Below are 24406 nucleotides of genomic sequence, written 5' to 3'. Positions count from 1 at the left end.
ATATCAAGATCAGCCCTCATGTCTGGTGATCATTTGAAGTCTTGCTTGACTGGTCTTTTTGCTGGTTTTGTTCCCGCCGTCACATCGTTGATAAAATTACTGTTATACCATTGTGGGGATCTCTAAAGTGGGATCCGGCGTTGGATGGAATCAGTTCCTGCTTAATCAGATCAAGTGCAAGGGTTCAGTTTTCGCGCAAAAACTGTTGGAGTGTGGAAGTAGTTTCGGGAGAGGTTTAACAGAGACAAGACAGATCGAAGCTCTGCAGGTATATAAAACTCACTGTTACCAGCTGATCTTGAACTTGAAATTGCGGAGTTCTTTCAAAACAAGAGATTTATCGGTGATGGTCAGCTATCTCAGGCTTGAGATTTTAAAATTTATATTAACACATGTGTACTTCATCTTACACCACGGTCAGTTGAGAAATATGTTTGTGCTAGTTTCAGGAATGTTTTGTTTTGTCTATTACTCAGTAATTCATCTCGGAATCCGATCTTTTTATTCATCTTTAAACAGTGGATTGTGTCCGTCTTGGAAAATCTTGCCGCCAGTCAAATATTATACAAAAAAAAATTAAATAAAATAAACGTGTAGATGGGGCGAATAAAGCATGTTCACCTCCATCGAAGGCTTACCACCCGATACAATGAGTTGCCATTTGCTTCCATTTGTATCTTCACAGCGACTACGCTGTTGACAAAGGAATGCGTGACAAGAGAGGCAAAAGACTGGTTGTGCAATCGGACAGTACGTTAATAGGGACTGGTTTACACCCTTTCTGCACATACAACACCGATCCACCGTGAACAGTTCTGGTAAGATAGGCATGATTTGCTCCACTTGAACACTATGCTTTAAAGTCATCACAGTGACTACGTGGGTAGGCGACTCATCATCATCACTTTCAGTTTTGGCCAGGAATCCACTGGCCAAAAAGCTGATCAACACGGTATAAGCATTATCGATGACTTGAGTTAATTTAAAACTTTATCTTTAGCTAATCTGGAAATTTTGCTCATTTTGTGGTCCATATCCTTTCTATTTTGTGTAATATTCGCATCAACTATGTGGTATTGCTTTATTAAAACATTATTTTTTTACCATTTGCAGAACCATCAATCTATATTGGAAGTTGCACCACCCAGACGTTCGCTACGTCGGCATATTCATGTCAACGCAAGATGATTACAAACCTGGCGAAGAAAAATAGCCCAACTTGCCGGTAACCCACATACCTTAATAAAAAAAAAGGGCAAAAATGATATGTTGTATTAATTTGTTCTGTTTCCGCTGTTCTATCTCAATAATGATAATAATAATGATAATAATAATAATAATAATGATAATAATGATAGTAATGATAATAATAATAATAATGATGATAATAATAATAATGATAATAATAATAATAATAATAATAATAATTATTATTATTATTATTATTATAATCATAATATTATTAATAATAATAATTTAAAGAAAACACCGCCTTCAATCAGTTTTGCTACCTGGGGCAAACTAGGATGGTCACTTCAATAACCATTTCTTAGAAATGAGTTTTATAAAGGTGGCTCCCACTTGGGGGGAAGCTTTTACAGTAATTTTAAAATGCAGTTTGTGTCATATATAGAAAAGTTCAGGACCGTTTAGAGAAGCTTTTTGGAATATTCTCCTCTCAAACTTGATTTCTCCTTTCTGTATACAGGCAGGAGTATAATCACCTAAAGCTTTGTTTGTCGGCGACTACGGATAGTTGTTTAACAAATACAGCGCTCTCTCCATTCAAAGACGAAGTTCAACGACTTGTACGAACACTTTTATATCACTGTGGAGATCTCAGAGGGAATGAGCTATCTATAAGCCCTTTCCTGTTGGAGGCATTGAACTGTAACAAGAGTATGTTTGAGACTTCGGTGGGATGCTGGGATCAGTTTCGTCTCCGATTGATCTTAAACAATGAAGACAGGCAACTTTGTGTGTAAGTAAAATTTCTCGTTCTGTATAACTTACTAATGAACAATGAATGTTTTTATGAATGCTCTAATGTTACGTCAACCAGTCTTGCTGAAAGAGGAGGGAGTGGGGGTGGGGAGGAGAAGCGATGACGGAGTTGAATTATTTGGGAGAAGGATAAAGTCCACACAGATTATTCTTCTGACAGCGTTTCACTTTAATGACTTTCATTAACGTTTGATGACAGTAACTTTCGTTTTGATAGTATTTAGTTCAATTTCTACAGATATTACGCTAGGTCTAAGCAATGTATCTCGATGGCTGTACAAAATGGTTGTGCCATTGGAGATCTCATGGAAGACGACCTTTACAACCCATTTTGCGTGGATGGCATCGATCCACTTGCCCTTCCATCTGCCTCAGGTGAGTTGGATTGGCTCAATGGGAAACTTTAAAATGCAAATTTTTTCCTCCGCAAGGGTCTTGCATTCCGAACACCACTATTCTATTATCAGCTTGTTGGCATTCATCAGCGTCACTACTATTGCCATCATCATTATCATTACTATCTTTTTTCATCATAAAAGTTGTCAAAAAAATATCAAGAATAAAAATATTTATCATGGTCATCATGTAATTTAACATAATACTTGGCATTGATGTCTTGATTAATGCATGTTTTGCTTTCTTGCAGCTCTTATATCTGGACGGTTTACATTTGTGTGCGGAAACGATTTCTTTTACAGAAAGGGAATTGAATGTGAAGACCATTTCCTCGCAGCCATCTATTCCGCAGAAGGAGATACCAATTGTGTGTAAGCATTAAAAAGAAATAACTTCATAATTTTGATTTTAGATCATGTAATCGCGAGTCCCAGTTTGGTAGTTCAAATGTTTTTCTATCTACAAGGAATTAAAATGAAGTAGGTTTCTTTGCATTTTTCTGGAAATCAAAATCCCAGCCATAAAACTTTGAGCGTACAAAATATTTCTATAAATCACAACTTGAAATGTTTTGCGATTTTTTGGTGGTCTTGATTTTGGATAATCGAACCCAAGTTATTTTACAATTCCTTCGCCTTATTAGCTTTCAAGAAATAAACTACCTTTACTCGACTCGTACTGAAACATCCACTGATGGGTGGCAGTATCTCTAAAAAATATATACGGACGTTTTCAAATATCTGTGTGAAGTGGTGTACCTAGCAAGGTGTACTTGACTCTATTGTAATTACATAATGTTTATCATTTCAGACGTCAATCTGAGTCATTCTTGCGCTGTTTAAAAGAGAATTTTGAACCTTGCATCGGACCATCTCCGAATTCCATTCTATTGGAATCGCTTAGCATTGTAGTTCTCCAAAGCTTACAAGGAACACAACTACTTTGTGACTCGTCTGTGTATCAAATTGCTTGGGATGATCTTCCACCTCTTCTACGAAAAGTAGCAACTTGTGACAATGATTATTCAGCTGTTGTCGCTGATTGTGGTAGAACGTTCCGTTCCAAGTTTATTCCCGTTCCCTCGCCCCTGTGTGAAGAATTCGAGAATGGAAAATCTTGCATCGATGAGGCAAGGCAAACACATTGCTCCTTTGATGTTCAAACCCTGCGAACTCTCAAGGGTAATATAAATCCATTCTGTGACAACAGAACTCGACCTTTATTTAGAGACGTCGGCAGTTGTCAAAGTATAAACCAGAAACTGGCTTTTGCCGTGCTTATTTTTAGTGTCATGAGCTGTGTTTCTTGCAGGTAGCTCTCCACATATACAGATAGCTCATATATGTTAGACCTGCAATAATCATTGACATCTGGTTCACCTTTTGTTGATGTAAATAGAGACGCATTCTTTTTGTAAAGATATCGCTACCGTGAATACTGAGAGAAACAACTTTAAATAAAGAAGGAGCTCGAGGGATGATAATTTTCAGTTTTTTAAACAAATCTCATCTCAACTGCATCATTTTTTCTCAACTGCGTATGAATTTTGTTCATCTTCTGGTAAATAACAGGTCCTTCTTACCTTATAATCCCTGCGGTAAATGAATGAATTTAAAGAACTGTAGATATATTCACGCCCGTTTTAGACCAGGTAACCGTTTTGGACTTCTACTTTTCTAAATCAGAGCCAAGCTAAGTTAACCACTAACTGCATCTATTACCTCAGCAGTCTTCTGGCCTTTAATTTTCATTGGGAAAACAAATGTTGAAGGAATCAAGATTTTTGCCCTGGCATTTACTCGAAATATATTGATTCACAAAGCGATGAGATTTAAGACTCCTGAGGAAGATTTAGCAGAAAAATGCCCTGGTTATGTCGTTCCATTCATATCATATCGCAGAAAAGTACGTTACGTATGACAGCGGCAAGTGATTTACAAACTCTCAATGTCCTAGTTCAGGTTTTTGCCACCAAATATGACTTCGCAGTAAGCAACAATAAACGTCATCGTCAAAACATTGCACAACGTAAACTGTTGCGGTAAACTTAGCGAAAAATGCTTTCTTTGAATATGATTAGGAGTTCTATCACGGTCTTATAACGAATTTCGGCTATTAAATGACTGTGCAGTGTCTTCGCTTGTTTTCGGTCAGTTCATGGTTAAGTTAATTACTACAAATCAAAGTCCTTGTGTGATATCGTAAACGGAAGGGGTCTAGATCGAGATTTGCTCCTAAAATAGAAATAAGCATGCCAAATTTTACAAAACTTTATACATGCCCGGGGAGTTGTTACGCTGTTTATTAAAAGATGAAAGCCAGCCAACTGTGTTTTAACCAATGAATCTTATTTGTTAATCCCCCCCCTACATGGAGTAACCATACCAATGTATTGTTTCATACTTTATTTAACTGATGATTTTAAAACATTCCATTTAGGGAGTGATCTAGAAAATACCTCAACTGCTTTACACAAGAGCGCTGGTTAAAAATTTATCATCTACCTTACCATTTCGAAGAAGTTTCGGTGAAGAAACTGTTAAAGGCAGAGTCAATGCTTTTAAGTTGGCGATAGACAGATAAAATTGTGTTTAAAACTTCCAAAATCAAGCAAGTATGCAAACTTTAACATTTCTTTATGGAGCGAAGGTGAGTTTTCTGTTTTCAAAGTGCGCGAATTGAAGTTTCGCCGGATTAAATAAAGAAAAATATGAAATAAGCTTTCGTTGGACTTTTCAAACTTTTATTTCATATTCAGCTACTCGTCAGATTAAGTTGTGCGTCAGGTAAATAACCACAATGACCTTCGGTATTTCATTTTTAGGAAGTGGCTCTTTTCATTTCCCTCAGATCAATGATAGTGATCATGAATGCTGCCATCAATAACGCAGGTTTGTCTACGATTTCTTGTAAATGCGCTATATCCATGAAACATACTTATCTCTTTTTTCCTCCATATTTTTGTTATTAATGTTGAAACATATTAAATCCCTAGAATAATCTTTACAGAAAGTACTATGTTAACCTTGGCTGTTTGTATTGGTATCTGGGGCTTCACTTCCACTTAGTGTTTGTTTAGTTTTCATACACACCTTGTCTTAATTTGCATAGGATTACTTCAATTTTCCATGATCATTATTAAAACGACGAAAGGTTCGGCACTAATATTCGCACCTCCTTTGCGGACCAAATTTATTTTCAAAAAGTTTCCAAATTTTCAGTGAGTTCTCTTTTGATCGTCATATCTCCAAAATTATTTAACATGTTTTGATAATTCTTGTACCGGTTTACTTGTAATTAAATTTTTATTCTTAAAAACAAACATGTGATTTCAAAGAACGTCACTATGATGTCATAAGACTGGTTAATATTTAACCAGAAACAAAACCTTGACTAATTCTCCTATTTTGCCATAAAAATAAATGAAAAGTGATAAGCTTGAAAAATTGATTTTATGGCCAATTCTTTTCTACAGCTCCTGACTATTCATTTGATACCAAATACACTAAGTATATACATATATAGAGAAATAAAACTTCCACTTTTTCCGAACAGGGTCATCGTCTAAAAAAAACTGAAAAAAGAGGTAAAGCAATACAAGAGCTGAAATTTTTTTCTGTCATGTTTTTTTTAATCTATACTATCAATTAACATTAAAATGATCAGATGCACAAAATCTCACTGATTGGAAGTATCCCCGTCCTTTTGTTAATTTTGCTGGTGATAAATTAGACAGCATGGGGCAGCAAATAATCCCACATCACAATCAGGACAATAAAAATTAGTTTTCCTCTTTGTTATGTTGGTTGTGCATACTATGCACCTCCTTTCAAATCTCTTCCCACTTTCGTTGCAAGGAAGATAAGAAGGAAGATATCTTTCCACAAATCTGGCCTGAGGCTATTCAAGGGATGCTCTACCCCTCTTCTGACGAGCTGAAAAACTGCCAATCAGATCTTTCACCGAATAAAATCGAAAGCTATTTAGTTCTTTCTTCCCATGGTTTGGCAATTCATTATGGAGAATAAGGCTATTTTAGATAGCCCTGTCTGTGAGGTCAAATGACAACCTCGTCCACCACATCTTCTAGAGATAGAGAGTTGTTAATACGACTTCATCTGATCATTTTTGTTGACCCAACCAATATACTTGTTGTACATCAATACTATGGGTGGGTATGTCACTGCCTGCAAGTTTCCATCCTTAGCCTTCCTTTGTACTTCTGAGAGATAAGCAGGAGGAGTATGTAGAATGGAGCCTTTCATTCTTCACAACGCACTAACCCGAGGCAAAGTCTTTATTGTGATCTTGTGGAATAGTACACAGGGAAATCCCTTTCAGTTCTGTCGGACAGTTCCACAACAAAGTGCTTTTTAACTGTACAGGTTTCCCATAAGTTTTCAAGAAGTAAAGAAATTGTAAAAAAAGACAATACCATTTGCTCGTCATGTTTTTCCAAAGACTCCACACAACAGTGTAGCCCAAGCCATGCTGAACTCTGCTGGGCTGTTTACCTGTATAAACATCAAATGCACACAAATATCCGGTTATGCTGTCTGCTCGACACCATAACTTGATGCCTCTTTTCATGGGCTTCAATGACATGTATTGCTTCAAAGAGGTTATCCCTTTCTGTGTCACCATCGCCTTATCAACAGCGTGCTGCCGGTGAGGTTTCTATTACATTGACCCAGCAGCTGACATTTTTTAGTTGCCATCTACATGCATGTTGTATAGCAAATCAAGAAATCGTGTTCGAGTCATTACCTTTGTGAATGCAGGCATGCCAAGAATCCAATCTTCACTCCTCAAATCTTTCAATGAAGGTAGAGAGTGGAAATTCATTGCAATAAGAGGCCCTAAGAATGCTTTTACTCCTGTCAAATCAACCCGTCTTCAAAGTGATGAGTCTTTCCCAGACTCTTCCAGCTTTTGTTTCGCATATTATCTTGTTTGTTTCAAGAATGATTTTGTTTAGCATTGTAATGCATTAGGACAGCGGTAGTTCGCAAATGTATCCGGGAACTTAAAGTATGTGCGAACTTAAGCGTATGCCTTTTGGCGTGCATTTGCTTCACCACAATACAAGCATCCTGTCATCCACTAGCAAGGAGAAAAGTCTTTTGCTGTAGCCTTAGTAGGGCCGACATTACTTCTCGAAATTCAGGAATATCGAACTAACTCCTCTCATCACTCCACTCAAACGTGCCAGAAGGCCACGCTCTCTCCCTTCTTCAGCAGAATCTCCGTTGTTTTCATCAGAGTCATCGTCTTCATCTTCACTGTTGTATTCAGGAAACCGTGGAAAATCGTCTTCATCCTCTTCCTTTGGAATTGAATCTAAGGACTCTGCCGCGTCAGAAAGATCGTCTTCGAAGTCTTCGATGTCCGATCTGGCTCCGTCACAAGGAATATCAAAGATTCCCTCGAAATGGTCGATCAAATTTTGAGTAGTTTACATTATTCTCCTTCATGACATGTTGTAAAAATGTCACTGAAGATCAAAACCCAGCAAATATTGGTAATATTTGGTAATAATGAAAGAATCGCGAAAATGCTCGCAAATGAAAGCTGCAGGCGTTGTAAACAAAAAATAACCGTGGAGGCCTGGTAACATTTATTTAAGATAGCCGCTGAGAGAAAAACTGCAGTCACGCAATATATACGATATATCGGACATTGGTCAACAAAGGGTTAAAAACTTATCGGTTTGAGGAAGGTAGAGAAAACTCGGAAAAAATAAAAAGATGATGACAAACAAAGACCAAATTCTCAGCGAAGGATTTTAATAATAATAGTAATGGTAATAAAAATGATAATAGCACCAGTGATAGTGATAGTAATAATGATACTAATGTTGATAACAATGACAATGTCGATTTTGATAATGACGATAAAATCAAAACGACTACTACCAGAGATAATAAAAATGATAATAATATCAAGAACAACAATAACAGAAACGACGGCATTAACGTAAATATTATTTGCAAATTGACTAAGGCCAGGCTTAAAATTGGCAAACTTTCTCACTCCATACCTGCGCAGAACTCTTTTTGCATTAGTGAAAATGGCTCAACAAGTCCTCGAGATCTCTAAAGCTGAGTTATTCAGGTATACACATATAAGACGGCTAAATCGGAACAGATCTAACTTGGAATCTGTTTCTTTTCTTACTCTGGAGACATATTCTGAAATTGTCTTTTTTAAAAGAAGCTTTAGTTGAAGTGGGTAATTTTAAATTACTTTTCCTCAGATTCTGATGATGTCCCAGATGAATGTACATCGTACAACGTTTTCAATAAGCCGGGCAGATATTGGAGCAGTACTGGACATTCTATGATATGCGATGATAATCTTGCCAGTGATCATGACGGTTGGTACCGCTTCGAGGGTGCTGCTGGAATAATGATGGCTACTCATTGTATTCCAATACAAAGTTGCAATAGCCACATGGCGGGTTGGATCGGTGGTGGCGATCACCCCTCCTCAGCTTACCAGAAGGTGACGAGAACAGCGTATATGCATTACGGCTCAAGTTGTGAACATGTGGCTTACCCCGGGACGGAAATACGTAACTGTAGTGGATTCTACGTTTACAAACTGCAATCAGTTAACGGCTGTTACCAGCGGTATTGTGGTGTTAATGGTAAGTGTCACATCAAGAACATCAGGTTTTTTTTTTTAAAGAGCTGCACTGCATTGAGCAACTTTTCTGTAAATATTGTTCACCAGCCTTGTCTCATTGCTGGAGGTCGCCTGTGGGGTAGATCGCTACTTTCTCGGCCACCCCGTTTTCAATGTTGTTACATACTTTGGAGCGGGGTGGAAGGGGTGGGGGAAAAATAATGAACAAAGTTCGAGAAAGAAAAATGGTTCGATGGGAAATTAAAAGTCATCTAATTAAAAGGGTCACATCGACGCAAGAGGTACGGACCCAAAGATCCAGTAATATGGTAGATTTTTCTTTATAAAGAATTATAAAATGTTCCACTTTATGCAGTTTCAATTGGTTCTTGCGCAAATTGATGAATAAGTGCGAAGCATAAACAACCTTAGTGTCCCAAGCTTTTTTATAGAATTTCTTCCAATAATATTAACATAGGACTATCAATATTAAAAGAAAATCTACACATATTTTGTTGTGGTAAGAGTTGAAAAAACCTTGATCAATACTGATTTGGTATGAAAAAATGAAGCACTTCTAATGTTTGTGGGTACACGTGAGCGCTGTAGTGTCTGGTTTACTCATGATTAGTTGGGCATTAAGCCATTAAGTCATTTCTTAGTCAGAATGATTTCGTCTTCAACAGATGAGAACGATGCATGTCATGCCAATCCTGGCTCAACTGCATGTACCTGTCCATCTGGTTATTCAGGCACTCCTTGTCAAGGTACGTGTGTAAAATTAATTGATGGTAATCACTTACACTCCTTCATAGAACTTTAGTGTAGAGCCTTATCGTTCAGAAAAAAATAGAAAAGGTGTTTTTCTCCCTCTCATTTGCTAATTTGTTTTTTGTTTTCGTACTCAGTGCAAATTTGAGTAAATCTTCTCACTTTAGATTTTAAGTCAATCCTAGTGAAACGAGAAAGTTTGATCTTTAATGACGATAAAGGATAAGAGGCAATGGCCGTTGTGATTGATTTCTTCCCCGAATAAGGTTGTGTTCGATACCGATTATATCCCAATTTTTCCAACCTGTGGATTATATGAGTTAAAAAGATTATTGAATTCCCGCCGTTAAGAATTCACATAATTTCCCCACCAGTTTTTTTAACCATTCACTTTGGCCACGTCATGGTAAGGACAAACTTTTAATTGGTTGGTTGTATTTTCCGTGTCATTAGATACCAATGAATGTACCTCAGGAGGCCATAATTGTCACTCACAAGCCATATGTTCCAATACTCCTGGCACATTTACATGCTCTTGTAAAGCTGGTTTTACTGGCGACGGTGTATCTTGTAGCGGTTAGTGTTTGGGCATCTCTTACATCTTTTAAGGTTCTTTAGAGAATCAAGCTTAAAATGGTAGTGAGGTCTCCCCACATGCATATTCATCAACAATTCATATTTGGACAGGAAATAAGTTAAAATTGAAAGCTTGAAAAAGGTGATGGCAATCACTGGTGTTACAGCCACACATGTCGAGAAATCCAAGAATTTTGGTAGATTAAGCTGATTAAATGAACGGTGCAAGATGCTGAAAAAAAGGAAACTAGGAGATATCGTGAAAAAAAGTGACGAGGGGAAAGAAGAGATTCTATATATTATCGGCTTCTGCTGTGGTGTTATCTTTCAGAGGATTGTGGTATGTCCGAAGGTGAAAATGAACTTCTCTCATATGGGAGATCAGGGATTGATTGCCTGTAGCCAAAAGCGAGTTCTTCGGCCGGTAGATGGGAAAGATTGTTCGAAGATTGTTAATAATACTCAACCAAAACGAACGGGTGGAACTAAAAATAGCAGGACTACATTAAGATTGGTTGTTTGCTTATTTGCTGAATCACTCAGAGCTGTCAATTCGTGCGTAAATAACAATTGATAGCTAATAAATGGTCCACTTATGCTTGAGAGTGAAAAAATAGTTTTGGGGTACGTTATTATTCCACTCTATTCATCAAATTTCTTCTTTTAATGCAGAGTGAGTGATAGGCTGTAAACTGTTTATTAAAGCCATCATCATTCCATCGAATAGATATTGATAAGAGAGGTATTAGCAATATAAACTTACATAACCCTTGTTCTCATTATCTAAGATATCGACGAATGCACTAATGGTGCCCATGACTGTCACCAAGATGCTGATTGTGAAAACACAGAGGGTGTATTTACTTGTAGTTGTAAACATGGATTCACAGGAGATGGACGTCAATGCACAGGTGATAAATTCATAACTTTTATTCTCTCTCCCAATATAGGGCACTTGCATATATTTTGATCTTTAATGACTGAAAGGGAAAAAAAAACCAAATCAGCAATTTCTCCAGTTGGAGGCCGTTGGCAACAGTGTATTTTGCAGTTACTTAAAGGTTTTGAAAACGTTAAAAGGTCGATAGATGACCTCTTAGTAGCAAATCTTGATCCTAGATCTCAAAAATCTCTGAAAATGTTGATTCTTTCCTTCGATTGCAACACAGAAAGTCAGAGTTACACAAGTGTTATAGTTTGTGTGCACGGGCTGATTATATCTCCTTGCCGGTAGATGTTGATGAATGCACAGATGCCTCGCATAACTGTTATGCGAAAGCAGATTGTTCTAACACTCAAGGCTCTTTCGGCTGTGCTTGCATTCAAGGATATTCAGGAAATGGTGTTACATGTACAGGTATGATAGCATAAGAAAATTATTCTTTAACTATTACGGTCCGCCATTTATGCGCAACTAGTTTATTTGCCTGTAACGCGGTATATTGACTTTTTTCCTCAATTAATCTGAACCTTAAGCAGACTACACTGGCGACGTCAACAAGGAAATGGGAAACAATCAAATTAATTGGGTGGAACAATGGTTCACCTCGTGCTTTTACAACTTTGTAAACTTGTTCGCCGTTCTTTGAAAAACAACACCGTGAAATCAACCAAATTTTCGAAGGGAAACCCCCGACCAAAAGTTATCTAAGTTTCCACTTGAGAATCAATGTTGCTCTTACTTGTTTTGGTGAAGTTGAAGAGTGCCGCCTTACGAGACACATAATTCTAACAAAGCATATACATTTATTTTTCAATCGTCTTACTCGGTATTGCTGTCCAGATTGCTTAAGATACCCATTGATTAAGGGGAAACATGTGCCTACTGATCGCTTTATGTGTCCCGCTTTCCTCTCTCCAACCCGGAAACATGAAAATCACTGGAATATGTCTCTTTATAACTTCAGATATCGATGAATGCACCAGCAGCATTGATGACTGCCACAAAGACGCAGAATGTTCCAACACCGATGGTGCGTTTACTTGTAGTTGCAAAGGAGGATTTTCAGGAGATGGTCGACAGTGTGCAGGTGCGGTATCCTCGTATTTTCTTTCCATTTTCATCATCTTTTCTTTTCGTATTCTTCTTTTTTTAATCACTATCGTAGTAAACATTGTAGCAACAATATCATCGTTATAGTCTCGCTACGCACTAGACAATGCACAGGTGTGAAATCCTTAGATTTTATATCCATTTTTGTACTTGTTTTTTATTAAACTTTTCCTTTTTATCATTTTCGTTTTAAGACACTGTAGCAGCATTATCATCGCGTAAATTTCGCCCAGCCCCAACTGATATTAAATACCTGGATATCACCCCGATTTACATTGTATTTGGCGTATAGAGGGGAAAAAATCAGCAAAAACGAAATAAAACAAAACAGGACCACATTTTATTTGATAGGTATACTTAATTATACTTTGTCCATGTTAACTAAAAATTCCCAAATAACCAAATGTACTAAGCAGGCATTGCAGGTACCGTTTCCCTTTTGAATGTCAAATTTTGTGTAACGAGGTAATGCTGTGTCTGATTGCTTCAGATATTGATGAATGCACAGATGCAACTCACAACTGCCATTCAAATGCGGATTGTTCTAACACTTATGGTGGGTTCAACTGTACTTGTTTTCAAGGATATTCAGGAGATGGTGTTACATGTACTGGTATGAAAGTTGTTATAAATATTATCAATCTACAGCCATACAGCCATACACAGTGTACCTTAATATTTTTGATCGAGATCTCTGGATACTGAAAGTCTTTGCGGTCTAGAAGCTGCAGTTAATGCCTACAATTACCGAATGATCTGCAGAACAAGCGGAATAGTAAGCTATATGAAAGAAACAACATACAAACAAACAAACAAAATACGAGGAGCGAAGAAAAACAAACATGAAAAAAATAATTTACCGTTTTCATCGGCATAATTTATAAGCAAGTTTTCCTTCTACCTTGCCCACGATGCTGTATGGTTTGTTGTTATGAATTAGAACTTTGAACTAAACGATACAATCTCACAGATATTGATGAGTGTGCCACAGCAACTCACAACTGTCATGGTGTTGCTCACTGTTACAATAATGATGGATCATTCACCTGTGAGTGTAGGACTGACTACCAAGGAGACGGTATTTCTTGTGAGCCCTTTGGTGAGTGAGCTAGTTCTTCGTTTGATCACCATAAACTACAATTGATAATAACCCCCCACAAAAACTTATGATATATATAATATGTACTTTAGTTCATGCTACACAGTTTATCTCTTTTTCTCCTGATTGATTCATAAGAATACGTTTAACCCGTCCATTGGATCTTGTTTTACAGGAGATTTCTCTGTAACGATTAAAAACATATCCAAGGACAAATATTTGGCAACTACTGTCAAGCGGTCTGAAAAAAGTATCCATCAGGCAATCATCGAAGATCTTCCAGATAAACCTGTGTTGGAAAGTGTCATGGAATGGCGTTTAATTAGTGAACAGGAGCTGGTAGCTTCTGAATCACCAGTGGGAACTTTAGTCAGTCAGGGAACTGCACAGTGGACCATAAATAGGCGATCCGTTCCTTCTGGAAACTATCAAGTAAAATTTACTGCGTCTATTAAATTCGGTGATTCAGTATCCTCAGAAACTCTCAAGGCTTTTGATTACGGCTTTATCAAAGTTATTTCAGCTCCTTTGCGAGCCATAATCGATGGAGGAAGTAGCGTTCTTTGGGGCTCTAAAGACACTGTTACAGTGGATGGATCCCTTAGCTATGATGGAGATATTGGTCCTGGAAACTACAGTGGGCTGAAATTTACCTGGTCCTGTTATCTTCTTGGAGCTAATACTTCTTTCAAAGACAATTGCTTTGGTTCTTTCAAGGGAGACGTAACTCTAACATCCATAGGCATTATCCCTGATGTGCTTTATCTTAGAAAAAAATACGTTCTCAGACTAACAGTGTCCAAGGATGATCGAAGTCATTTTGCCGAAATTATTTTTGAGATAGCAGCTGGTGAGATACCTCAAGTTAGCTTAAGGTACTTTAAAAGGATTGTTTTATTCAATTCTTCCTCTCTTTCAGTCATCCTCTACACACAATCATTCTGTTTTGGTGAAACATTACAAAGTGGTGATTGCAGTGGCTTTGTTCTACCTTCAACCAATCACACGCAAAGCTGAGGCTTTTCTCGACTTGGCCTCAAGCAATGTTGAGTGGGTCAGGAATGTGACCCGTCTTTCATATCGTTGTTGTTGTTATTATTGTTGTCTTTTCCTCAGATCAATGCAAAATGAATTATAACAATCAATCTATTTTAATTCTCTTATTTTCATGCAGGTGTTTTGTGGATTGTGGTAAAATAGTCTCTGCTTCGAATAAGTTTCGAGTAACATCAGAGTGTCTCAATTCCCCCTGTATTGGTTCAGAGTATCTATGGCAATTAATGAGATTCAATAATGATTCAAATCAACTGGAACTCATAAATATTCTACCCAATATGACATCGACTGCTATAAATGCAACCAACATGATTATCAAAAAGAATTCCTTGCAGTCAAGCTCGAAATACACTCTGAACTTAACTGTGATACCCCCCGGTGGAACAGCTGGATTTGCAGTGCTCGAGTTTGAGACAGCTGGGCAGCCCCACAGTGGCTACTGCGTGCCATCAGCCGTTGTAGGTTTCTCTTTGGAAACAAAATTTTCATTTGAATGCTTTGAATGGCAAGATAAAAGTACACCACTATCTTACGAATTTCGTGTTGGGGACGAGCCAATATCCTATGGCACCTCTGCAAAATCTGTTTCGACAGTCTTGCCCTCTGGATTACCGGAAAACGATTATCAGCTGTCAATCAACATTATTATCAAGAATGCTGTTGGTGTGGCCCTTGTGGAGAAGCTCTCTGTGAAGGTAATGATAAAAACTGTATGCCTCTGACGGTTTCTCTAAAAGGACTATGGAATCTATCCAGTGTCACATGAGCACAACTATGATTGATGCGTAGAGTTGAATAGCGTACAAAGTCCTGAGGGATTGTTGCACCCTCCGCACCCAAGTATTAAGAAAACACAGACGTAGACTAAACGGGAAAAGTTTCACCACTCCAAAATTAAAGAAGGAAAAGAAGAATCGAAGCAAAACAATCAAGAAACGAGTAGTTTGCTGATTTAATAATTTTAGTGACCACTTTTGTTTCAAGTACAAGTGAATTTGAGCAATATGAGATTGCTTTAGTAGTCGAAAGGCGCAAAATACTTTTATAAAAAGTAAACTTTCATCCGCCACCTATTAAAGCTTTCAAACATTTGTTCTGTTTTCCACAAGGTGGTGCCATCATCCCAACTCGATCCTTGCCGTTCATCGGTAGAAGAAGTGTCTAAAAAATTGAAAGGTTTCGTCATTGGGGACGACAGCGACTTGGATAAATTTCTAAAGAAGGGTGAAATTAGTCAAGCCTCTCAACTTGCTATCACTGTTCTCAAATCAGCCAGCGAAGAAACAGAGTGTGGGCAGACGCTCAGCAAAGATACCAAAACACTAGTGGGTCCACTTACTGTAATGTTTTTTTTTATAAGCAGTGGAGAGCTGTGTGTTTGTTTGTTTGATTGATCATTTGTTTGCTTCTTACGCCATCGACAAGAGATTATCTAATACATGTATGTAAAAATTCGTTGTTGTATACCTGATATTAATCTGAGGTAACAATTTCAAAATTTTTTACTCCTTTTAAGCTTTTTTTAGCTCCCAAAAACTTTAGATATTTCATTTACTGGCGTAGATTTCAAGTACGTTAGTGGAAAAGTTTACCTCCATAAGGCCGGAGGACCTTCAGATGTCCCGAACTGTTATGGGTGTAGTCAAACTAGCAGGTGGTAACCAAGATGCTCAATCTTGCAATGACTGTGGAAATTCTGCGGTAAGAATCTAGCCTTCTCTTCTCTTACACAAGAACAGCAAAGTATTACAAAATACATGTACATTGTTTTGATCGTAATCAAATGCCTTTCTTTAGAATGAAACTATGAAACTAACGGATGCCACAACAGAACTACTTAAGTCTGTCCTTGGTGACTTAGAGGAGCCATTTTCTGATGAACTAGAAGAATCGGCTGTCAGTATCACCACGTGTCTAAAAAACGTTCTAAAGTCTTCCCCTGAATCAAGCAAAGAAAGTGGAGATTTAAGAAAGAGCACTGAATCTGAGAAGGTATGACAAAATTGGATTCACGAAATTAAGTAAACGAGAGTAACTCATATTATGTTATCCTGTACATATCAAGGAGTTTCACTGAAACGACATCTTGCGTAACTTAACTGCTCCAATTGTTTGCACGGAGATGAGGGTGTTTCTATCAAGATGAAATTTTCTGACCAAATTAAAATATGTGAGCACTAAAAATTAGCTACCACAGACAGAATCAAACAAATAACGCTTGCAAATTCCTAGTCAAGAAATTGATTATCGCTCGGAAATTACATTTAGTACAAAATTTTAACAGAAACTCTTTTTTACCACAGGAGAGTGTGAAGCAAGCTGCTAAAAAACTGGACGCTATGAACGACGCATTTTTCGCACGCCTGGTTCCCTCTGAAAATCTTGTCCTAAAAACGCCTGGCTTGACATCGACCCTTAAGAAGGTATCTGCTGACGGTATAAAGGGTCTTAATATGGAAGATGGACCAACAAAATTTAGACTACCAGGAAACCTAGGGAATATGGCTGATGGAAACATCAATGCAAAGGTATGGAGTTTTAAAGCGTAGATATACAACAAACCTGGCATTTTCAAAATTGAATGTCATTAGCAACTATCTGTCAACGCTTTTGACGTTTAGCGTTGCATCAAAAGTTTGAACCTTTTATTTTAAATTACTCTCCTTACGTCACTTATTGCTGCGAAATTGTATTCGATCCAATTGCTTTGATGACTAAGCGTTCCGAAACAATTTTTTTGTGTTTCTCAGTTGCAATGATGGCTTACACATTCTTTACTGCAGTATTGTAGAAAAGTCATACACACAAACTTCGAAATGTTTCTCCAAATACGTTTTATTTTCAGAATACGTGCTGGGTATATCACAGCAGGACACTGATTCTCAAAGTGTGAAACTAGAGGCTTGATCAACTGAATTGGCCACCTCAGATAGTTTCTAAACCTGACTTTTAGAGCGTCAGCCCTTCGTAAGAGCGAATAGTCTCGTTAGTAAATTATGCCTTTTAGTTGAAAAAGTATATCCTCTGTGTTCTGTTTTTGCAGATGAAAAGTGCTGACTTTAATCCCTTCTCTTGGGACAATAGCAGCAAGAAAGTCCAGTCCAGTGTCATTAGCCTCGAGCTTCAAACGGAAAATGCAACAAAACTGAATGTTTCAAACCTCGATAGTAACATTGAGATAGTTATACCTATTTCCACCCCACCTTCAAATACCAGCAACGGATCAGAGCATTATTTTCTAAAGCCAAACCAATTGACTATGAGGAGCTATTACGCCGACCTAGCAGATGTACCTGTTTCCATCAGCCTGGGTGTGGCAAAAGAGGAAACATTAGTTAAAATGTTTGTGAAATTTGGGTCAAGACCTTCCACAGAGGACTCTGACCTCAACTTTACGCTAAAGCTCACGTCAAAGTGCGGAAATGTGACAAAGAGCGCGGCCAACGAAACTTCGTGTATTCCAGAAGAGAGAATCGTTACCATACTTCCTATCGAACCAAGTCACATTTATATAGGTTTATTATATGAAGAATCGAAAAATGTAAGCGAGCATTCCAGAGAGACACGGTCATGCTTTGGCCATAGTCGCCAGAGACGATCATGCGTTGGCGTCAAAGATCCACCTCCGAAAGGGATCCTTCAGACGATTGTACCTCAATATAACCCACAAACTGATGTCAACTATACGTTTACTATAACCCAATCAAGTTGTTTGTATTGGTCTGAAGATGAGGAAAAGTGGACATCCGATGGTTGCAGAGTAAGTTTCAATAAAATCATGATTTCAAAAAAATTCTTAGAAAACAGGATAACCAGCCACATTACCCTACAAGGTGAGCTAAATCCTAGAAGGAAATCTATCGACATATACTGATGGCAGGTGTTTTTTTATATTTCCATGGCAGGTCGACGTGGGCTCTAATACCACACATCTCAAATGCCTCTGCAACCATCTGACGTCTTTCGGCGGAAACTTCATTCAAGCTCCCAATCCCATTGACTTCGACAAAGTTTTCACGGAGTTTGCTCGACTTAGCGAGTCGGGCAACATTTCAGTGCTCGTGACAATTGCATGTGCGTTCCTTATTTACTTTGTAGCTCTTATATTTGCAAGGAGGGCTGACAAAAGAGATGAAAGCAAGGTATGAATTTAAGTATTGCATGTAATATTTACGTACAAATCATCCCGCAGTAGTAATACAGTTAAGTGCTTACGATGAGAAATATGACCTTTTCCAATTTTTACTCTATACCAAAGTGTAGCTTTCTTCTTTATTGTCTCTTACATCCAAAGAAATGAAAGAATGTGTCAAGCAATGTGAAATCAAATTGAAACAGTCTCTTTAAGTTAAGGAGGTGTTTTCGCTGGACATTTCAATTGTTTAGCGGGGAAATAATCGAAAGTTCGGTCTCCCATCATCAGCTCAATGACGTTACTCTTTGTGTGGCACCACTACCATATTAACAAGGTAAACTATGTTATGTTTACTTGTTTTCGCAGATTTTCTCACCGCTACAAATAAATCTTGTTGAAGAAGGAACATACTACTACGACATGGTTATCAGCACTGGCGTCTGGAAAGATTCAGCAACAACGGCAAACGTAACGATGAGCATTAAAGGAGACAACGATGAACATGATCTCATTACTCTTCAAAAACATGGTGATTTACAGGAAGTTTTTGGTCGAGGAAGTATAAACGGTTTTGTTCTGGTTACAAACGAGTCATTAGGAAATCTAAACGAATTAACTTTGGAACAAGATAATTCAGGCGAAAATCCATCTTGGTTTGTAGAAACAGTGGTAATCAGAGACAGACAAACAGAAGAACGCTGGGTGTTCCCCATAAATAGATGGCTTGCACTTGAAAAACACGATGGGCAGATAGAAATTAGTGTAAAAAGCAAAGCAGTTACATCCTTTTCGGCGGAGGTGAGATCGCGTTTTGGGAGAAAGATAGCTGACAGCCATTTGTGGATGTCAGTCTTCAGTAAAGCGTGCAGTAGTACATTCACGCGCGTGCAAAGAGCGTCGTGTTGTCTTTCAGTTCTCTTCAGTGCAATGATAGCCAATGCCATGTTCTATAATATCGGCGGGGAGTCAGCGGGAGCAATACAAATTGGACCTTTCAAGTTTTCCTGGAGACAAATAGTCGTTGGAGTACAGAGTGCTATAATAGTTGCACCTGTAAACGTTCTGATAGTGTTTCTGTTTAAGTCTAGTAGAACAAAGGAGAAGAAAGAAGACAAATATAAAGATTCATTTCAGGCACAACAGCTCGTCGATGAAGTAAATGGTCAAGGCTGTATGCTACCACATTTCTGTGTATACATCGCTTGGTTTCTCTGCTTTGTCACCACTATGACAGCAGCAACATTTACGTTATTTTATAGTTTAATGTGGGGTAAGGAAGTCGCTGAGCAGTGGCTGGCCTCCATTCTTATTTCCAATGGACAAGACGTTTTTGTTATGCAACCAACAAAGGTCATGTTAGCAGTTATTTTAGTTTCCTTTCTTATGACTAGAAACAAACAGGATGATGTGGAAGAGGGAGATGTAAAAGATGGTGAACTTCGTGACGATAACGTGGATTTTTTAAGTGATAATCCTAAACAACGCTTTAAACAGAGCCTCATGGAGAAAATGCGCATACGAAGCAGAAAAGAGGCTCAGTTAGCAAGTAAAGCGAGGGAAATTGTCTTCCATTTATTATTTGTGTTTCTGCTGTCTGTAGTCTGTTATGGCAACAAGAATGAGAATCGTTTCTTGATGACAACAGAGATGAAAAATATTTTCGCAAGCTTTGATCAGGTATGAACCACTTTGTTTTTATATCTTTTAGAATTGAAAATCGATAACATTAAGGATAACAGTGATAGTGATAATAATGATAGAAATAACGATAACGATGATTAGTAATGGCAACTGAACTGAGTGGAGTCCAATTCGGTTTGTAATCAAGGAGTGATTTACTGCTTACCAGTATTAATACTGAGTGAATTGGGCGATATAAAATTTTGTTAGCAGAATTCAAACTATGACTAACTTTGAGAGAAAAACTCGGCATCTATGATTGCTTTGCAAAAAAAAAAAGAACAAACAAACAGACAAGCAAGCAATTTTTTTCTGACGAAATGCGCGACAATGGCGTGCACATATGACGAGTGCTATCTAATTACACAGGCAAGGCGCGCACACTGGTAAAAAAAACTGTGCAATTAAAAGCATGGCACTTACATTGTCCTAATTAATACCCAGACCGGGATGATGAGAATCAATCACGTTCGATAATTCTGTTACAAATAGACTTGATTACAATGATCATGATGAGAGTTATTTCATAATGAGTTAGAGTGGTGTAGTGAAGTAGGGAATGGTGTAGTCGCAGTGTATTTGGAACGGGTTTTTGTCGGACTTGATCAGACAAGGCTAATGAAGCCTGCTAATGATGATCTTAGTTCCCTCCTTCTACAGTTCTTATCATTTTCATTCATCTTTTTATTAGGTGAAACGAAGTAAAGGCGGCAGTACTAAATGCAGTGTAGAAGTTTGGTTATGTTAAGTTTCTGAATAACATATAAATCACTCCCTTTTACTTAACTTAACTTAACCCAATACAAGTCAATATTTAGTTCCTCAATCTAATTATGTGAACTTACTTTTGTGTTCCGTGTTAAGGTGACTGATTCGCGAAGACTGTCGAGATGGCTGGCAGAGAAGTTTCTACCAAACGTATACAACCAGGACTGGTATAATGGCCTCGAAGAACCAAATGATGTTTACATCGCCAATAAGATGTCCATACTGATTGGCATGCCTTGGATGCGACAGTTAAGAATTCTTAAAAGTACGTTTGATGATAATTACATTTGACTCAATTATAATACTATTTTTATACGATTAATTTTATTACGATTCGTTTCAAACTTCTGATTCCTTTTTTTCGTGTCCTGAAGGTCATTGTAAGTCACTTCCTGCAACTATACCAGACTGCTACTACGATTACTCTCCAGAGATAGAGGACACAACAGAGTTGAGTCTTCCAGGCTGGCGGCCACTTCCCTTTAATACATCCTGGCCAAAGGCACTTCGAATTTGTCCAAAACCCTGGCGTTACCAGACAGCTGAAACGCTGGACACTGATCCTGTAAAAGCCGTGTACAACACTTATGGAGGAGGTGGTTACGTAGCCGTCTTGGGATATGATGAGCAAACAGCACGTGGCGTTTTAGATGAAACCATTGGCCATGGATGGCTTGATCGAAGTACTCGATCAGTAATTGTGGAGCTTGCGACGTTCAATATCAATACAAATTTAATTAGCATTGCTACGTTTATCTACGAAATGATTGCAGCTGGTGCAGCCTACACAGTTATGAGAGTGGACACCCTTGAGTTGTACAGCACAGAGTCGGGGGCTCTCATGTTTTATCTCATTTGCCAGTTTTTATTCTTGGCAATGGTGCTATTCTACCTCATCATGATGTTGTTTCACCTTTACCGACAACGGTTGGGTTTTTTCAAGTCTGTCTGGAATATGGTTGATTTCTTGATGATCATCTCTTCTACAACGTCCGTTGCGTGCTACATGATGAGATCAAAGAAAATCTTAAACAGCATCAATGCAATTCAAAAAAATCCTTTCGAAATAATTCATTTTCATTCTGCTTTAAATTGGGCCAGCTGGGAAAATGCTTCTATTGCTCTCGCGATTTTTATGGTTACAGTGAAGCTCCTAAATCTTATTCGTTTTAATCCTTACGTCATATATTTGTTTTCATCTTTCCGCCAGTCTGCAGGCTACCAACTGTCCTATTTTGTTTTCTTTGTCATAGTATTCAACGCGTTTGTTATATCAGGAATGCAGCTTTTCGGAGGAGTAGTTTATCATTACTCTAGTTATCTGCATGCTGTCATTTCGCAATTTGAATTTCTGTTGGGTAAAGCAGTCCCAATTGCTGATCTTCGCAAAGACAAACCTTTTATCGGTCCAACTTTTGTTTTTTTTTTCATGTTAATGATGACGATATTTCTTATGAATATGTTGGTATCTGTCCTGAACGAATCCTACACTGACGCTAAGGATAACGCAGAAGGAAGTTCAGAAGAGCTCGAAATGGCGCGCTTCATTGGGGAACGTTTCATGGACTTATTTCAAGAAGGAAAAAGGCGACCAGAATTTAAATTATTTTGTGACGAAACAACTTTTGTCAACATGTGTCGTTCCGAGGCAGAACCGTTCTGTTTAAATTCTCAAAGTCTTCTTCAGTGCACGGAGGAACGGTTAGGAAAACTAGATAAAAGAATAAGCGCAGTCATGAGACGGACAGAGAACATCGATGGTGATGAACTAGAGGAGGAGGAAGAGTTTCATTCTCTGCTCTTGTTATTGATTAATTCTCATTAGTATTAAGATACGTTAACCTTCATTTTGAGCCGATTTTAGAAGGAACCAACTTTGTGAGATCTCGATTCTACAAGGCTTCAATTCTTTAAGTTTGAAGTAGTGACAATAATTTTGTCAGTGGACAAGCACGATCATCCCTACAACAGGAACCTAGAACAAGTTCGAGTTTATTGATTCTTCATAATAGGGTGCTTTTGGTTCCCGTACAGCTCTGGCTTATTTGGCTCACAATCGCAACGTTACTTATGGAATTCCCACATGATTTTTCAGATTAGATATAGGAAATCTGAAACTGAGTAAAGCAGGTCCATGCTCGACGAACACAAGGCGTATAAGTAACAGAACACACATTAAAAACGATCTCGTCAAGGCGCGCATCCCCTCCAAGACCCACTTCCTGTAAGATATGAAAATTCATGCAAAACTTTCGTAATCGCAAGAACTTCCTGACTGTATTTTCACCAATGAAACCTAAGTTTTACCGCATTGTCTTTTGTTAAATATCATGACGTCATTTGATATTGTGTCAGCAAGCTATGTATTCAATGTTGAGGTTTTTTTAATTTATTTTAACTAAGCGTTTAAGGAGTCGATTCAGTCGAGATAGTAATGAAAAAATAGCTGAATTAGGCAAGAGATGAAGGGAAATACATGCTTCCGATGGTAGACTTGCCCATTTATTTGTAGAATTAATTATCAGAAAAGGTTATGCCCTTATTAAGCCTAAAATCGACTATCGACCTGGACCACGACCACCTAACACATTCTACGATAACTCGTAATGTTGACTGCAAAGGAGATTATGAGACTAATCAGCCAGAATTGGAGGTGAAGCAGGAAATTTAGACCCTAAAGGTTTTTTCATTTGTTTTGCTTTGTTTTTCTGGTTAGCCTTTGACTTTAGATTATAACGAAGTACTTTTCTTTCTTTCCTTTTTTCCTCTCTGTTTTTTGCTTCGTGGCATAAATGTTATCATATCAAGTAATTTAAGACTTAAGTGTTAAAAGCTTATTGTAGAGGGGCAAGTTAAGAAATTAGCGCCTTCCTCTCAATAAGTTGGTACCATCGGTGAGTAAGGAGGTGGCCGATCTTCAAATTGAGAGTGCTCTTTCGAGATGTTTCCAATCTGTATATCACGCGAGATACGCAGAAAATTTTTGTTTCATCGGCCGATGTTGTCCTTTATATTTTTTTCTTTAAGTATATAGTTAGACATATAATAACTTATGTATCATTAAGTCCGACGATTAAAATGATTTTAAGATGATCATTTACTTTCAATTAATGTTACGTCATCAGTAATATGGTAACTAAATATTACGTAGTGATCGGTAGTATTGTAAATTAGGTAACTTAATTAGAGACACTGCGTAAGTGTTTTATCGTAGATTGTATTAGTCTTATATATTCCGCTT

At 37.8% G+C, this 24406-nt stretch overlaps 2 protein-coding genes across 2 annotated transcripts; both read left to right on the top strand.

Annotated features, from left to right (window-relative positions):
• Window positions 1–812: 812 nt before the first annotated feature.
• LOC136282312 (uncharacterized) lies at window positions 813–3798 on the top strand. The gene is made up of 6 exons (XM_066169825.1): window positions 813–818; window positions 1114–1225; window positions 1709–1981; window positions 2243–2379; window positions 2651–2771; window positions 3211–3798. Exons 2-6 carry the CDS (start codon window positions 1185–1187, stop codon window positions 3713–3715), a joined length of 1077 nt encoding a protein of 358 aa, XP_066025922.1. The 5' UTR covers window positions 813–818; window positions 1114–1184; the 3' UTR covers window positions 3716–3798.
• Window positions 3799–4224: 426 nt separating this feature from the next.
• LOC136282554 (polycystin-1-like protein 2) lies at window positions 4225–22990 on the top strand. Its single transcript, XM_066170216.1, has 21 exons — window positions 4225–4305; window positions 5225–5291; window positions 8657–9049; window positions 9714–9794; window positions 10252–10374; window positions 11163–11285; window positions 11609–11731; window positions 12282–12404; window positions 12918–13040; window positions 13398–13526; window positions 13702–14401; window positions 14701–15277; window positions 15692–15922; window positions 16146–16283; window positions 16380–16574; window positions 16886–17110; window positions 17626–18342; window positions 18488–18724; window positions 19084–20394; window positions 21262–21430; window positions 21540–22990. The coding sequence occupies exons 1-21, from the start codon at window positions 4225–4227 to the stop codon at window positions 22988–22990; spliced, it is 7317 nt and encodes a 2438-aa protein (XP_066026313.1).
• The last annotated feature ends 1416 nt before the right edge of the window (window positions 22991–24406 follow it).

The sequence above is a fragment of the Pocillopora verrucosa genome, chromosome 7 (genome assembly GCF_036669915.1).
Source record: "Pocillopora verrucosa isolate sample1 chromosome 7, ASM3666991v2, whole genome shotgun sequence".
NCBI lineage: Eukaryota > Metazoa > Cnidaria > Anthozoa > Scleractinia > Pocilloporidae > Pocillopora > Pocillopora verrucosa.
The sequence above is the reverse complement of the archived record's forward strand: the minus strand, read 5'-3'. Positions and strand labels throughout refer to the sequence as shown.